The sequence below is a fragment of the Hyperolius riggenbachi genome, chromosome 4 (genome assembly GCF_040937935.1).
Source record: "Hyperolius riggenbachi isolate aHypRig1 chromosome 4, aHypRig1.pri, whole genome shotgun sequence".
NCBI classification, from domain to species: Eukaryota; Metazoa; Chordata; class Amphibia; order Anura; family Hyperoliidae; genus Hyperolius; species Hyperolius riggenbachi.
The window spans coordinates 105663337-105680944 of NC_090649.1; the positions used below are offsets into that span (position 1 = coordinate 105663337).

Sequence of the window (17608 nt, forward strand, 5' to 3'; positions counted from 1 at the left end):
TTAATTAAAATGTTTTTTATTGTGTGTTTTTGGTATTAAATGAATTCCTGGATGAAACAAGTGTTGACACCTGATTTAATATTCTAAAGTGGAGGAGAAATACATCACTTTATAGAGAATCCATCCGGCCTTGTTCTGTGGTAAAATACTAGACATGGATTCCTGTACTGGTGGAACTGCAGGCGGTGTGGCTCGTGAGTGGTTCTAGGAGGAGCATTTCTCCAGGAATGATCTACAGCATCGAACACACTGCTGGTAGACTGTCTCGAAGTCATCATCGCTGCCCTGGAAAACAGGAAGACCACCATGAACAACATCACAGACAAACTCAGAAACCACGTTATTTCCAGGACTGTGCCATCTACAGCAGCAGCTATTATACCCTTGTGGAAGGGGGTGATATGGACATCAAACTATAGGTCTTCAATTCACAGGTGCTGTTTTTTAAGTCTTAACTTACACTAACTGTCAACAGCATACAGAAACTTGAATAATAACCAAACTTGAATTGTTATACTGTAGTACGTAAAAGAAAACCAGTGAGTTTATTAAATTGAAAAAGCAGATACTTACCTAACGGGGAAAGCCCCCCCCTCATTCTTCTCGGCCAGCCTGATCCAGCGCAGGCAGGCTAGAGCAATTAAAACAATACCTGTGGCTTACCTGCACAGGCACATCACTGACTTTCCACTCGGGCTCCGTCGGAAATGGCTCAGCCCGGATCGGGCCATTCTACTATTCAGGTGGCTCACGCCTGTGCAGTAGAGTGGACTCGATCAGAAAGTTGCTAGTGTGCCTGCGCACAGCACTGACAAGCCATTGACAGACTTTCGGCTGAAGGGGAGGACGACAGAAGCCTCTAGGATTCAGAGCCCTTAACTCCCAAGGTAAGTACACCCTAGGGGCATCTTTTTCACTTCAAGGCCACTTTAACCATTTTTTTTCAATCAAAAATGATATTCATGTGTGAGCTTTAGTTATAGGTCCATGCAGACCAGGAAGTGCTTGTATATGGATTTCCAGGTTGATAAATCAAGGTGCAGCGCTCCAGCAGTCAGCTGGTAAATCAAGTTTGAAAACTTGTCTCCAAATTGTACTTTTAATCTCAGATACTCATCCAGCGGTCACCGATATGGGACAGAGCCCGTGACAAGAACTCTATGCCTATTATGACTTAACATTTTAATAAGTGATATTTAACACACAGTATTTGTAACGATCTTCTAGTGTAAGGGCACACTAGCAGACGGACAGAAATCTGACGTTCCCAGGAGGGGGGCGCCAGGAATAAATAATACAGTGATCAGTAAGGCAGCAACTGATACTTCAGTACATACACAGAGAATAGTCCGAAAAATCGAGTCAGCAACAGATCAGATAGGTAAGGTACAAAATCGGCAGGCAAATCGTAGTGAGTAATCAGGCAGAGGTCGGCAACAGATCAGATGGGCAAAGGTACAAAATCGGCAGGCAAATCGTAGTGAGTAAACAGGCAGAGGTTGGCAACAGGTCAGATGGGCAAAGGTACAGGTACAAGAGGCAAAGAGTAGTTAGTGAAACAGGCAGAGGTCAAAGCACAATAATCAATATAATAATTTAGCTGAGCTAGTATGGAATCCCCGGGGTCCTGCCGGTTCAAGCCACACACGGAACTGACTAAGGTCTGAAGCCTTCACAGAAGTGTTAGCTAGAGCAGACAATGATGGAATGAGTGCATGGGGTTTAAGAAGCCCGGGGTAGAAACCAGGCATGCCCTCAGCCAGCCCAGCCAATCCGAATGCGGAGGTGGAGTAATGTGTGTCAGCTGACACGTTTTCTAAGAGTATAGGATGCGCGACGCTGACCGCACGTGCGCCCGCCAACACTCATAGACTGTGCAACGCGCGACTGGTCTCCCGCTGGACGCTTGCTGACGTCACGCATGCCGGCTCGGCCGGCCTGGAAGCCACAGACGCGCTGCTAGCAGCAGCGGCAGAGGTATGCTCCAAATTACTGACAGTATTATGCTATGGGAGTGTTTATATTTCGAGGTATGGTCTGCTAAATTAGCATTAGTCCCAGAACGTGTTGAGATTGCTGAAAGAAGGCTGAAGGGAATGGTCTGAACGAAGATCCCTACGCACACACAGAGATTGGTCCAAAGGGTCGGGGGTGACATGGGAATAACCCCAATGCGCAAATAAGACCGAATCGGTGGTCTTAGTAAACGGTGAGTGGTATTTCAATTCGGGTGAGGTGGTGGTTAACACTTGGAATAGAAAGACGTCTGACTTGAGAAGGAACCTATACTGCTGGGAACTGTGTTACGCTATTGAGGTTTCTTTTATTTTTATAAACCCTGAACAGGCATGACAATCGTGTTTATGACTGAAGACTGACTGGATTAGCCACATGCTTGTTTCAGGTGTGATTCAGACACTACTGCAGCCAAAAAGATTAGAAGGACTGCCAGGCAACTGGTATTGCTAAAAAAAGGATATTACAAAAAATGGCAGCCCCCATGCCCATCTCAGTTCAGGGGTACTTTATTGGTTCCTGTACCGTAGTAAGGATCCTGGAGCGCTGGACAGCAATTAGGACATTTCCACACACATCTTCTATTAGTGGTCCGGATGTTACATACTAGTTATTTGGGGCTACTGTAATCCATATCCAGGTTATTTTTTTTTAACTCACACCTACTGTACATACTATATAGTAATGAGGAAGGGAGGGAGAAGAGATGGATTATCTCTGATTTAGTTAATTTTAAAAAGGTAGATGTAGTTGATGTTATGACTTTGGCACAGCCTAGCTGCTGTGATTCCAGCACTACACAGCTCACCAGACAGTTCATTGTCATTTCTCTTTCAATTGGAACAGCCAACTGATTTTAGAACACTTACATAATATGGATCTTCAATAATAAGATGTTTTTGAGGGTCGTAGCTTCCAAGAAGTTCAATTTTAGCCTTGCAGTTCTTTACTTGACTACATTTACGTTTAAGATCTCTGAAAAACAAAATGAAAAACATGTGAGCACCCAGATGTGATTATGCTCTTCTGACTGATTGCATAAAACCCCACTTGTCTTATAGGGAACCTGTACTGAGTACAATTATTTAAAATAAACACATGAGGTAACTTCAAATGCACATTAAATAGTTACCTTGCCCTCGGTTCCTCTCAGAAGCTTACCATTCTCTTCTGACAATAATCCCTTCCAGTTCTGACAATATTTTGTCAGATCTGAAATATATCAGTTGCTGTCAGTAAAATATCAGTTGCTGTCAGTTATAGCTGAGAGGAAAACTGATTTACCAGGTAATGTCCATGTTTCCCTATGGCTCTTGTGGGTGATGTTACAGTTTAACAGTGTGCTGACCAGAAAGCTGTTATGGGGTAATGGCAATTTTCAAAATGGAGGACGGAGAATTCCCTTGATCACAGTGGACAAACAGGACGCGGGAGAGGAGAAAGGGATTGAGGAGTAAACTACATGGGAGGCAAGTATGACCTGTGTATGTTTATTTTGACTTGTAATTTTCAGTTCAGGTTTTCTTTAACCACTTAAGGACCAGGGGATTTTTGTTTGATCTGTGCTGCGTGGGCTCTCCAGCCCACAGCACAGATTGTGATTTAGGCAGGGCGATCAGACTTCCCCCCCCCCTTTTTTTTCCCCACTAGGGGGATGTCCTGATGGGGGGCGTCTGATCGCCGCCGCTCTGTGTGGACGAGCGGGGTCTCCTCAAAGCCCCCCCTCTGCAGCGATTTTTCTCCCTCCCTCTCCCTACCTCTTGTGCTGGCTGTGGGCAGCACAGGACGGAGATCCGTCCTGTAGCGCCTCTAATAGGCTTTAGCCTATCAGACGGCGGCGATCCCCGGTCAATCAGAGGCCGATCTCCTTTACAGCGCTGCTGCGCAGCAGCGCCGTATGGATGTAAACACGGGATTTCTTCCCCGCGTGTTTACATTTAGCCTGCGAGCTGCGATCGGAGGCTCGCAGGCTGTTCACGGAGACACGAGCCTGTTCACGGAGACACCCTCCGTGAACTGACATGGAACGGCCGTTCGAACGAGCAACCGTTTCCATGGAAACACCACTTTGAGCTGCCGACGCCTATCGGCATTAGGCGGTCGTTAAGTGGTTAAAGGACACACCTGAACTGAGAGAGATATGAAGGTTTCCATATTTACCTCTATTTAAACAATGCACATTGCCTGGCTGCTCTGCTGATCCTCTGCCTCTAATACTTTAAGCCGTAGCTCCCAAACAAGCATGCAGATCAGATGTTTGTTGGATTTGCTGCATGCTTGCTTCATGTGTGATTTAGACACTACTGATGCATGAAAGATTAGCAGGACTGCCAGGCAACCGGTATTGTTTAAATGGAAATAAATATGGCAAATTCTTTATCCTTATCAGTTCAGGTGTCCTTTGAACCAATTCAGCCCATGGGTTGTTTTCACCTTATGGACACGAGCATTTTTCACATTTTAGCATTCCTCCCATTCTTTCACCAACAACTTTATCACTACCTGTCACACCTAAATGATCAATATCTATTTCTACCCCACAAATTCTGCTTTGTGTGGGTAATATTTGTTTTAGCAATTATGTATGCATTTAAAGCGAAAAAATGAGGAAAAAAAAAAATACACTATTTCTCTATTCCCATCCACTATAGTGCTATCGGGGATAAAACCCAATTGTCCCAGTTATCCAAACATTTAAAATTATGTTTCTAGTGCAATGTATGCAGGTAATATATTTGGAATTTTTCTGTGTTGTGTTTTTTGTTTTCCTGTTGCACCGCATCAATAATCACAAGCCCCCGTTTGCAAAAATGGTAATATACGCTCAGGGCACGCATATTTAAAAAGCTGAGCCCCTACAGTAATAAATTATGTATTCTCTTTTACATTCAATTACTTGGTTCTTTTTTTAACAAGTGCTTTATTTTGGTACAGAATATAAAAAATTACAATGTTATTGCTTTTGATTCAGTTTCTCATTAAAAAGAATTTACATGATAAAAAGGCTCAACCCTAAAATGTATTCTTTAATTACTAGTACATCTACTAAGGTCTTCCTCCTAGTATCATTGAACCTTGCCCATAAATCATATGCTAAATTCTGGATCCAATCCTTGGTTCCTACTGTGGAAGACAGACTAGTGAATGAGACACTCTAGAATGGCAATAGGTCAGTGCGAATTCTTCTGATGTTACAGATTCTTAACTGGAGAAAGACTGGTCGTGTTAGGGGGTTGTTATTTTAGGGTGTAAATATTGTTTTTCTCTTGGTATATTACTAAATGTCTGGTCTATCTTACCTTTTCATACTAATCATTGGATTTCAATGTACAGTATGAGTATGCGGTAACAACTGCTTTCTGGAATGTGATACTGCTTGTTAAGTGAACATTCGGTCTGTGTTTTGACCGCATTTTTGTAATAACTTAATGACATGACTTTTATTCAATAAACCCTACATGTTAAGCAAAAAAAAATAAATAAATAAAAAAATAAAATAAAATATCTTTTCTGATCACTGTTCAAATATTACCACCATAGGTCTTTAACCCCAAAGTGTGCATGTGGCTTTCTACAGGCCGATTTTTTCAAAGTATTTTAGCACCATACTTTGAAGAGCCCCAGAAGAGTCGAGACATCGGATTAAGGCCACAAGTTATCATTAAAGGGAAGGTTCAGGCAGGGGGGGTAAAAAAATAAAAATCAATATCCACTTACCTGGGGCTTCCTCCAGCCCGTGGCAGGCAGGAGGTGCCCTCGCCGCCGCTCCGCAGGCTCCCGGTGGCCGACCCGACCTGGCCGGCTGCCAGGTCGGGCTCTTCTGCGCTCCAAGGTCTGGCACTTCTGCGTCCCACGCGGGCGCGCTGACGTCATCGGACAGTACAGTACTGCGCAGTACAGCCCGGCGGACGTCTGATGACGTCAGCGCGCCCGCGTGGGACGCAGAAGTGCCAGGCCTTGGAGCGCAGAAGAGCCCGACCTGGCAGCCGGCCTGGCCAGGTCGGCCTCCCTCCCTGAATCTTCCCTTTAAGAAAAGAGAACATCTACAGCTAGTTGAATCATAAATTTTAATGACTGAATTTGTCCAACCGTCTGTATTGTAGCAAAGGCTGAATAGGTGTGAGAGTTTTATTCCCCAAGACTCAAAATAGGTTCTGGGGTAAATGGTTGTACAAGTCTGCTTAAAGCTCATATTAATGAGTAACTGTCAAAAAAATTCTCTATTTATATCTTTTATTCTCAATAGAATATCATTTCCCAGGTCTCCTGGCTCTCATTTGGTACATCTGCCACACAAAGGAAGTTGCAGGGCATGCTGTTTTTTTTCCTTTCTTCTTTACTTTACTCCCTTTTTCCCCTCAGACATAAATAACGCAGCCTGAAGCCTCTTCCACTCCCGTTTACCCCTCCCACACCTCTGCACACCAGAGTTGTGTCGGAGTGTCTGAGGACTGGGAGAAGGGTGGGCAATGCATACACAATCAGGCCGAGGAGAGTAAGGGAGGAAATGATGATTGGCTTCAAAATAGACAGTTAAAATGGGAAATGCTAAGAAGGATTTTCTCTTTTATTACTATAGAAAAATCACTAAAATCAAAGTGTGGACAGTGCAATACATATGTTATGTAAGTAGAGCAAGTATTTATCTAATTATGTATGTTTTTTTTTTTTTTTCTGAGATGGTATGGCTGACAGCTCCTCTGTTAACTGTCAAACTTGGTATACCCTTAGGGCCCGTTTCCACTAGGAGCGGTGCGATGCAGCTACATAGCCGCATCGCATCACATCCGCCGCCGGCCGCATCCCTTGAGGAGATGGGACGCGGCTGCGGGCTGATGCGGCCGTGCGAAAATCTGCAGCATGCTGCAGATTCTCGCAATGCGCCGCACAACATGCACGCAGTGGAAACTCTTCCATTGTCGTGCATGTGTTTCAACAGTAGCCGCATTCGCATCACTTACTAGTGGAAACAGGCCCTTACAGAGAGCCAAAGGTGGGTTTCTGCAATTCATATAGGACAAAGAGGCACATTCTGCATACTATTGCCAGCCTCTGTGTCCTAATACTGTTTCCCCAGCCGCCCCCCCCCCCCCCCCCATTCGCTGCTGTCCCCCTTATAAAAACTGTCACGCTAGCAACACACAGATTGTCGCTTGATAGCTGTTTACATTAATGCAGCCACTCTCCGCGGCTCCCCGCCGCCGGTATATCACGGCTCCCTGCCTTGTCCATAGTCCATACCTGACTTGAGTCCTGGGATGGGCTGTCTAAGGGCAGAGGAGGCGTGGCCTGTGAGATGGAAAGGCTGCCAAGCTTAATACAGTCAGAAGGAGGCAGAGCTATGCAAATCATTTGGCCTGTCCTATGAGGCATTGCGCTGGCCAACTTTGATTATGAGGAGACTTATTTTCTAACGATTATAAGATTAACGTTACATATTTAGGTGCAGAACTTTGCTAACGAATCTATGTAGCCAGACTATTGTAAAATTATAGTCTTTGTGTGGGGTATGTTGTTGTCACCATAATTTGAATGATAAATGCGATTTTGACTATAAAATTGAGCCTATTGGTTTATATACATGTGGATGTGTGAGGGGGTCTCAGCTGTTCCTGATGACAGGTGTATTATCTCTGATTTATACCATCGCATCCTACAAAAGTCCTGCTTGGCTTGTAATAATTCTTAATCTTCAGTATTGAGGGCAGAGGTATGTACACGCAGGTTGTCGGGGACCACATCCACCATTTTTTTATACTGTCAAAGAATAGACTTAGTAGAGTATACCAGCGTAGTGTTTATAGGCATACTGTAAGGGCCCGTTTCCACTTGTGCAATGCGAGTTTGTTAGTGAAAATGCAGAAACGCATGCAGAAGCGGATTTGCGCACGTTTTCGCATATGTTAGTAAGTATGTGAATTTTAACCATGTCAGTACCTGTGTGCTTTTAGGGCCCGTTTCTACTACAGCGAATCTGCATGCATTTTATGTATGCAGATTTGCATACCTAATAATAAACGTAAACGCACACAGGCACTGATATAGCTAAATTTGCATCCTTATACAGGAACGCGAAAACGCATGTGAATTCGCAAGAAAATTTGCATACAAATTTGCATGCGCATGTGAATTCGTTGATGCGTTTTTCACATAGCAATTGCACCGCACTAGTCGAAACGGCCCTTACATTGATTTTATGCAAAAATGTACGCAAATTTGCATGGAAAATTTGCATAGCGAAAACGGATGAGAATTTCCTATTAATTACATTGCATACACAAGGTGGTGTGCGAATTCTGATGGCTCTGCTGTGCAGATTTTTCCTGTACAAAAAACCACTCTGTTGTCCTGACAAGTGGAAACAGGCTAATTAACTTGTATTGGTTATGCGAATCTGTGTGCAGAAAACGCATGCAGATTCGCAATAATGGAAGTGGGCCTTAATGCAAACCTGAAACGTTGAAGAAGAAAAAAAAACTAGTGTGAAACAGTGAATCTGCCTCTTCATACCAACCTAAGGTTACTTTCATCCATACATAATATATAGTCATAGGACATGAAATCTTCTTTTGTGATCTGAAAATAAAGCAAAATTCAGTTAATACCAACTTTCCATATAAATCCAGCTTAAGACATAAAACATTACTTCTGCCTGAAACTTTTCAGGTCTGTCTAGTTTTATGCTTTATAGTCCAGCAATACAAATAAAAGCTCTCTATCCTATCTCATTGTGATATCTCCACATTTTCATAGAGACCACCAAACCCAACAGTTCTCTTGTCCTGAAAAGTATGAGAGCAGGAAAGGAGTCAGGAGCTGCGTCAGATCTTACTGCCTTCTCTCACAACCTGTCCTGGTAGCCAGCATGGTTCCTATTTGAGATTTGATGTTGTACATTCCAATGGGGACACAGCCAGCAGTGATCTACCTGGTGATGGACTTTGCATATTCAATAAAACCAAAAACTTTAAAAAGGGCGATATGACATAAGCTGCATAATATAAGCAGAGACGCATGCCAAATGCCTTTACAGTACACAATGGGCCAATGTATACAGTATCCTAAAGTTAAAGTACACCTGTAAAAAAAAAAAAGGGGAAGCCTCAGGATCCTAATGAGGCTTCCCCCGTCCTCTGTAGCCTCAGGGATCCAGCGCTGGCTCCCCCAAAAAATCCCCCTGACAAGCGCCAAGCACTGCTCAGGAGCAGCAGCAATATTTACCTTCAGAGCTCCAGCGCAGACGCACTCCTCTCAAGCTCCAGTGGAAATAGTGGAGCCCGATTAGGGGTCCACTCTACTGCGCAAGCGTAAGCCGCCTGCATAGTACAGCAGACCTGATCAGACTCAGCTATTTCTGCCGGAGCCCGGGTGGAGAGTCGCTACTGCGCCTGCACTGGAGCCCTAAAGGTAAATATTTACCTCGCTGATGTTCGGGGGCTTCCAGAGCTGGATCGCCAAGGCTTAGTAGGACGGGGAAGTCTCACTGGGATCCAGAGGCTTCCCCCTCCCGAGGTAACTACCCCCCAGGGATTGTTTATTCATTACAGGTTTCCTTTAAAAACTCTCCGCTTTTGACATAAACACATTAGTTTATGACTAACCTTACTTAATGAATGTTTACAAACAAAAGAGGAATCTGGTTGGCTGCTGCACTTTCCCTGGAACAGTGGGAAATGTAACTAGAATTTTGTGCTCGACTATGGAATGCGGTTCTGGGCAACACATGACAAAGAGGACATAGAAACTCCGGGGAGAGTTCAAAGGCAGGCATGCATGCTAATAAAAAGCCAAGACAGAGGTAATTTAGTTAATATGTGTATAAATACATCAAAGATGAATATAAAAATATATATATTAACATCCATGATAAAGATGTGTAACATAACCCTTCTACCCTGTGGGCAATACACAAGAGCACCAGTATAAGAAATGTGTGGAGGAGAGACGATTTTACCCTAATAAAAAGAAAAGGGTTCTTTAGGGTTTAAAAGGAGTCATCAGGGAAACATGGATAAAATAAGTGCTACTTACCAGGGGCTTCCTCCAGCCCCAAGCTCCCAGCATGTCCCTCGCCACAGCTCTCCCCGCAGCAGTTCGCCGCAAGCTCGCTCCCGGCGATGACGCAAGGCCTACCTCCAGGTCGGCCTGTACTGTGCCTGCGCAGTCCGCTCCGGCCCACGTGGCATTGATTGACAGCGCCACTCACGCAGGTGCAGTACAGGCAGACCTGGAGGTCGGCCTGACGTCATCGCCGGGGACCGGGACTGAGCTGCGGCGAACGGCTGCGGGGAGAGCTGCGGCGAGGGACATGCTGGGAGCTTGGGGCTGGAGGAAGCCCCCGGTTAGTAGCCCTTATTTTATCCATGTTTCCCGGATGACTCCTTTAAGTGATTAAGGTATAGAATGTCTTAACATGGGAGGCAGCTATGGCAAAAATCACTAAATCAATAGAAAAATTAAATGGAGAGCTCCAGCCAGGCCTCTTGCAAAGGCCTTGGGGATTTCAGTGTAGCAGCTTATGGGTTGCTTGCCTCTGCTGCAGAGTTTGTAAGAACATACTAAGGCTACAACATTGGCCTACAAAATACAGATGTAGGTGCAATGCACACTATGCACTACTACAGGTCATTAGGTGATTGACCTGCCACCATGAGGGAACATGCATGTTCTGGAGGCCTAGGCCAAACCACAGCCTCATTTCAGGGAGAGGGAATATTCCAATGCCGAGTTCTTGCAAATGCAATGGCAGAGATAGAAACCCATAAAATGGTCCACCTACCTCCCCTGGGCCCTTCCAAACAGCTTGGTTGGATTTATACCTTAAAAAGCACTTCCAGTATAAAAGACAGAGCATTCCATGCCAGGCTATCTTAATGCTGCAGGCTGGAGAGGAAGGAGGTCTCACTTACCTGATCGCCTGTGATTCATTACAGGAGTGAAGCTCCTCCCCCCTCCATGACAATGCTGTCACACAGCCACGTTTCCCAAAGTCTTCAGAAACCTATGTCTGTGTTGCCACAGGCTGCACCCAGCTCAGCAGCCATTAAGTAGGCTGCGGCTGCCGAGCTGAGGGGAGGCCATGGCAGATGGGTGTGGCTAGAGCCTCAGCAGAACTTATCAAAAACTCACAATGGCCGAATTCTGAGGAGGGTGAAGCGCTCACCTGAACGAATGGATTACCGCCGATCAGGTTGGTAATGAGTCACCCCTAATCCTGCATCAAGATAGAGATATATGATAGGTTCTTTATTTTATACTGGAGGTACTCTTTAAAGAGGACAGAATAGGTTTCTTACAATGGACAATATCAATTTATCTTTAATAAAGGATGGTCATAGGACTGACAGACAATTCATCAAACAACAATTTGAAGTCAGCAAGAATATTTCTCCCTCATGAGGTAAAACTGGTTACAAAGTTCCAGCTGGCTTCTTCTGGGTCAAAAACAACTTGTACCAAATAATGAGGCTAAACCTGATGGGATGTGACTCATTTCAGTCTATGTAGCTTTGGGTTTACATGAAGGTGGAAGCCATTACATAACAGAGAATACCGTCCAGTGAGCAGAACACAAGATAGGACACAAGACACAGACATCTGTGAGAGGTGGAAGAAAGAGTTGTCATTCCAGAATCATAGAACACAATGCACTGTCCTATACCTGCCGTGCTCTATGCGATGTTTCGGTATCATGGCTTTTTAAGCACTTTATGGCCCGTGAATCTGGGGAGCAGCCCACGTTCCAGTGAGACGTGGCAGCGCTGTCTATCGACCACTGCAACACAAAACATAATGGATAGGATTGAATAATGGATGTGATGGAGGTACATTACCTGCCTGGCTATGTGGCTCATGTCGATGCCGTGCTTCCTCATACAGCTCTGGCCTCGATAGTCAGGAGGGTTTCCTATTTCATAGGTGGAGGTGGCTGCACTGTCTATTTTCCACTACAACAGAAAGACAAGAAGGTCTATACGTGGCTTCCTCCGCAGGAAACATGCTTCCACTGAAAACAACAAATTCCTGTGTGTCCGAGGTCAACAAGTCAAATAAACAGAACCACAGTTTAAAGCATACCTGAAGTGGGAGGAATATGGAGGCTGACATATTCCTTTTAAAGGATACCTTAACCCTAATTTAAAAAGGACACTGCTTGTGTTTATATAGAAGTGCGCATAGGCTTGCCGCACCTCCCATAGCCCGGCGTCTTCTACGGTCTGCCCGATGTGCCTCCCATTCCTCATTTCTTGACCATTTGACCTGGACGTACTGCGCAGTCTAATATTGGGCTTCTTGTGATAGGGCTCGCCGGTGGAGGATAAGCACGCCAGCGTGAGGACGTACCCGTCCGGAACCATTTCCAGGTCAAAGGGCGCCAACCAGGAAATTAGCAGGGGAGGCACAGTGGGCGGGCCACGGGAGGTGCAGTAAGCCTATGCGCACCTTCCCACACACAGGGCATCATTTTCTCATTTAAAATTAGGGCAAAAGTATCCTTTAAACAATGCAAACTGCCTGACTGTCCTGCTTATCCTCTGCCTTTAATAAGTTTAGCCATAGCCCCTGAACAAGCATGCAGATCAGGGGTTTCTGATTGAAGTCAGACTAGATTAGCTGCATGCTTGCTTCAGGTGTGTGATTTAGACACTACTGAAGCCAAAGAGATCAGCAGGACTGCCAGGTACTGGTATAATAATAATAATAACAAAATAATAATAAAATAAAATTATTAAAAATATTATATATATATTTTTAATAATATATATATTTTTAATAAAATATATATATATATATATATATATATATATATATATATATATATATATATATATATATATATATATATATATATATATATATATATATATATATCTCAACAACCTTATCCCTTTCACTTCCAATTCTATTTTTCAAAAATTGACAATTTTTCATAGACATAGGTCTATGCTGCACAGATCTTTCTGTGCGTTAAAGTGAAATTCCAGACTAAAAATCGACTCAGCAGCACTGAAAAGGCCTGGTGTTTCTTTAACAGTTTCACAGCATCAGAACTTTTTTTCTCTTATACAAGCCTCATTTTAAGCTGCACAGAAGATCCCCTTATGCTGTGCAAAGAATGATGGGATTTCTGATGTTGTTGTTCTCGTTGTGCTGTTTTGGTGCAATTTTTTTTTTTTTTTACATTTTGAATTTGACGTTTGAAGCCTAGTGTGTGCAGCTGGGAGGGGTTATCAGGACACAGGACAGTTGGAACTGTGTCTTATGCTCCTTGTCACCTCCTTTCAACCAAAAAGATGGCTGCCCCCATGACAAAGATGGCAGCCCCCATGAATCACAAACATTTGCCTGGTCTTTTAAAAACAGGGTGGGTAAAAGATTATATTACCTATCTATTTTAATTAACATAACTAATGTAACTTAATAACAGTATGTTTGTTTAGGCTGAAGTTCCCCTTTAAATGTTATTAAACATTTCGATGTGCAAGGTGTACAGTACTTGGCAGCAGGCTTGCACACCTCTATAGTTTTAGGTGCCTGACCATGACTAATCATACCATGAAGTAAATTCTCAATGGAAGTCTGCACATTTATTCAGGAACCAGTCATTTATTGCTCCACGGAGTGAACAGGCATCCCTATCCAATCACCAAGTGCTTCTGAGTCCCATTTGTCAAGGAAAAGGACATGGTACAAAACACAAAAAAAACCCACCTTTTTAATGTTTTGTGTGTTAGGTTTAGTGAATCAGGTCCATTGATGCATAATTTTAACCTAGCAAAACCTTTTTCATTTCATTTTAACTGTAGTAAGTTCAGATTCATTTTAGTATAAACACCTGGAACCACTCAGCTTCAGGACCAATTCCACATGAGTGTAAAACTACTTGGCTTACTAAATGAATTCCTTTGAAATATTATATTAGGGCTTAGTGTTTACATCATTTAGAGCCGTTTCACACCAAAGAGTGCTAATGATTTTGCCTTTCTATTCGTGTTACCGAATTACAATTACTCCAAAAGTACTGCATGCCATGTTTTGTGATGCAAATCCCTATTGGTATGAGAACGCCCTAAAGCCTTGTTCACATTGCGTTCGGCTCGCGTGTCCGTCCGCGTTGGGCTGTTTTTGAGGCGTCTTTTTTTTCCCCGATTCCCGGCGCTTGGGTGGGCGATTCGTTTTTGTGCTTAGGGTGTTTAAGCGTTTTTTCTGAGCGGTTTTGTATTGCAGTCCCTGACGTAAGTCAGGAAGTGACCTCTGACCCGGAAAAGAATAAATACAATGTATTTAATCCTAAAAACGCAAACGCAATTGCTACACAAAGCGATTTTGTGAGCATTTTGCGTTTCTCCTATACTCTCCATTGAAGCGGAATCGCCTAAAAAAATGGTCCACGCACCACTTTACTGAACGGACAGCGCACGACCCGCGCTGATATGAACCTTCTCATAGACATTAATTGCACAAGCGTTTGGTGGGCGATTTAAAAAAAAAACAAAAACTCAAAATCGCCCGCATGTAAAAAAAACCCCGAAAACGCCTACAGTGTGAACGAGCTCTTAGTCAGGTTTATACTAAGCAGCACAGTGGTTGGCGCTCTCACCTTGCAGTGCTGGGTACCTGGTTCGAATCCCAGCCAGGGCACTATCTGCAAGGAGTTTGTATGTTCTCCTCATGTCTTCGTGGGTTTCCTCCTGGCACCCCAGTTTCCTCCCACATCCAAAAACATACAGATCAGTAAATTGGCTTCCCTGTAAATTGGCCCTAGACCACGATACATACATCGACATAAGACTATGGTAGGGACTAGATTGTGAGCCCCTCTGGGGGACAGTTAGTGAAAAGAAAATATACTCTGTACAGCGCCACGTAATACTTAAATAACTACTACTACAGTGGTGTGAAAAACTATTTGCCCCCTTCCTGATTTCTTGTTCTTTTGCATGTTTGTCACACTTAAATGTTTTTGCTCATCAAAAAACGTTAACTATTAGTCAAAGATAACATAATTAAACACAGAGTAACCAAGCAGCTCAGGGTGACCCAAACTACTAGAAATGTATAGGGGGATAAAAGGAACCAAAAAGCCCTCCTACTAAAAAAGCAAAGCTTGGTGTAATTGCCTTCTTAAAACAGAAGGAAATTTGCAATAATTCAGTTATAAATGAACATTTGTGGTTACCCCACAATGCACACCTACTAAATATGCAAATTACCCCTTTTTGCCCTTGGTAAGCCAAGCAAGCATCCAGAACCGCTGGTTTATAGCAAGCCTATAGCTTTAAGTTTTACACAGCCATATCAAACCCACATGTAGACAGCCTGTTTCAGACTTTTGGTCCTCATCAGTACATGGTAGGGATTGATAAGGCTGTATGAAATAGGGCTTGGTCGAGTACAACAGAGTAACCAAGCAGCTCAGGGTGACCCAAACTACTAGAAATGTATAGGGGGATAAAAGGAACCAAAAAGCCCTCCTACTAAAAAAGCAAAGCTTGGTGTAATTGCCTTCTTAAAACAGAAGGAAATTTGCAATAATTCAGTTATAAATGAACATTTGTGGTTACCCACAATGCACACCTACTAAATATGCAAATTACCCCTTTTTGCCCTTGGTAAGCCAAGCAAGCATCCAGAACCGCTGGTTTATAGCAAGCCTATAGCTTTAAGTTTTACACAGCCATATCAAACCCACATGTAGACAGCCTGTTTCAGACTTTTGGTCCTCATCAGTACATGGTAGGGATTGATAAGGCTGTATGAAATAGGGCTTGGTCGAGTACAACAGAGTAACCAAGCAGCTCAGGGTGACCCAAACTACTAGAAATGTATAGGGGGATAAAAGGAACCAAAAAGCCCTCCTACTAAAAAAGCAAAGCTTGGTGTAATTGCCTTCTTAAAACAGAAGGAAATTTGCAATAATTCAGTTATAAATGAACATTTGTGGTTACTCACAATGCACACCTACTAAATATGCAAATTATCCCTTTTTGCCCTTGGTAAGCCAAGCAAGCATCCAGAACTGCTGGTTTATAGCAAGCCTATAGCTTTAAGTTTTACACAGCCATATCAAACCCACATGTAGACAGCCTGTTTCAGACTTTTGGTCCTCATCAGTACATGGTAGGGATTGATAATTAAACACAAAATGCAGTTTTAAATTATGGTTTTTATTATTTAGTAAGAAAAAAAAACTCAAAATCTACATGGCCCTGTGTGAAAAAGTAATTGCCCCCCTTGTTAAAAAATAACGTAACGGTGGTTTATCACACCTGAGTTCAATTACTGTAGTCACCCCCAGGCCTGATTACTGCCACACCTTTTTCAATCAAGAAATCACTTAAATAGGAGCTGATACAGAGAAGTAGACCAAAAGCACCTCAAAAGCTAGACATCATGCCAAGATCCAAAGAAATTCAGGAACAAATGAGAACAAAAGTACTGTAATTGAGATCTATCAGTCTGGTAAAGGTTATAAAGCCATTTCTAAAGCTTTGGGACTCCAGTGAACCACAGTGAGAGCCATTATCCACAAATGGCAAAAACATGGAACAATGATGAACCTTCCCAGGAGTGGCCGGCCGACCAATATTACCCCAAGAGCGCAGAGAAAACTCATCCGAGAGGCCACAAAACACCCAAGGACAACATCTAAAGAACTGCAGGCCTTACTTGCCTCAATTAAGGTCAGTGTTCACGACTCCACCATAAGAAAAAGACTGGGCAAAAACGGCCTGCATGGCAGATATCCAAGGCGCAAACCACTTTTAAGCAAAAAGAACATTAAGGCTCGTCTCAATTTTGCTAAAAAACATCTCAATGATTGCCAAGACTTTGGGGAAAATACCTTGTGGACCGACGAGACAAAAGTTGAACTTTTTGAAAGGTGCGTGACCCGTTACATCTGCCGTAGAAGTAACACAGCATTTCAGAAAAAGAACATCATACCAACAGTAAAATATGGTGGTGGTAGTGTGATGGTCTGGGGTTGTTTTGCTGCTTCAAGACCTGGAAGGCTTGCTGTGATAGAGGGAACCATGAATTCTACTGTCTACCAAAAAATCCTGAAGGAGAATGTCTGGCCATCTGTTCGTCAACTCAAGCTGAAGCGATCTTGGGTGCTGCAGCAGGACAATGACCCAAAACACACCAGCAAATCCACCTCTGAATGGCTGAAGAAAAACACAATGAAGACTTTGGAGTGGCCTAGTCAAAGTCCTGACCTGAATCCTATTGAGATGATGTGGCATGACCTTAAAAAGGCGGCTCATGCTAGAAAACCCTCAAATAAAGCTGAATTACAACAATTCTGCAAAGATGAGTGGGCCAAAATTCCTCCAGAGCGCTGTAGAAGACTCGTTGCAAGTTATCGCAAACGTTTGATTGCAGTTATTGCTGCTAAGGGTGGCCCAACCAAATATTAGGTTCAGGGGGCAATTTCTTTTTCACACAGGGCCATGTAGGTTTTGAGGTTTTTTTTCTTACTAAATAATACAAACCATCATTTAAAACTGCATTTTGTGTTCAATTATGTTATCTTTGACTAATAGTTAACGGTTTTTGATGAGCAGAAACATTTAAGTGTGACAAACAT

General features: G+C 43.3%; 1 protein-coding gene across 2 annotated transcripts in view; it reads right to left on the bottom strand.

Annotated features, from left to right (window-relative positions):
• ACP1 (acid phosphatase 1) overlaps window positions 1-17608 on the bottom strand; it is a 30043-nt gene continuing 12435 nt past the window's right edge. Inside the window, exons 3-6 of one of the 2 annotated variants that reach the window (XM_068280375.1) lie at window positions 11678-11791; window positions 8531-8592; window positions 2886-2991; window positions 1-285 (exon numbers count right to left, since the gene is read on the bottom strand). In XM_068280375.1, the coding sequence (XP_068136476.1) occupies window positions 205-285; window positions 2886-2991; window positions 8531-8592; window positions 11678-11791 (363 nt within the window). In that variant the 3' untranslated portion in view covers window positions 1-204. Of the gene's footprint in view, window positions 286-2885; window positions 2992-8530; window positions 8593-11677; window positions 11792-11849; window positions 11964-17608 lie in introns of both variants that reach the window. The other variant, XM_068280374.1, reaches the window with a different exon arrangement.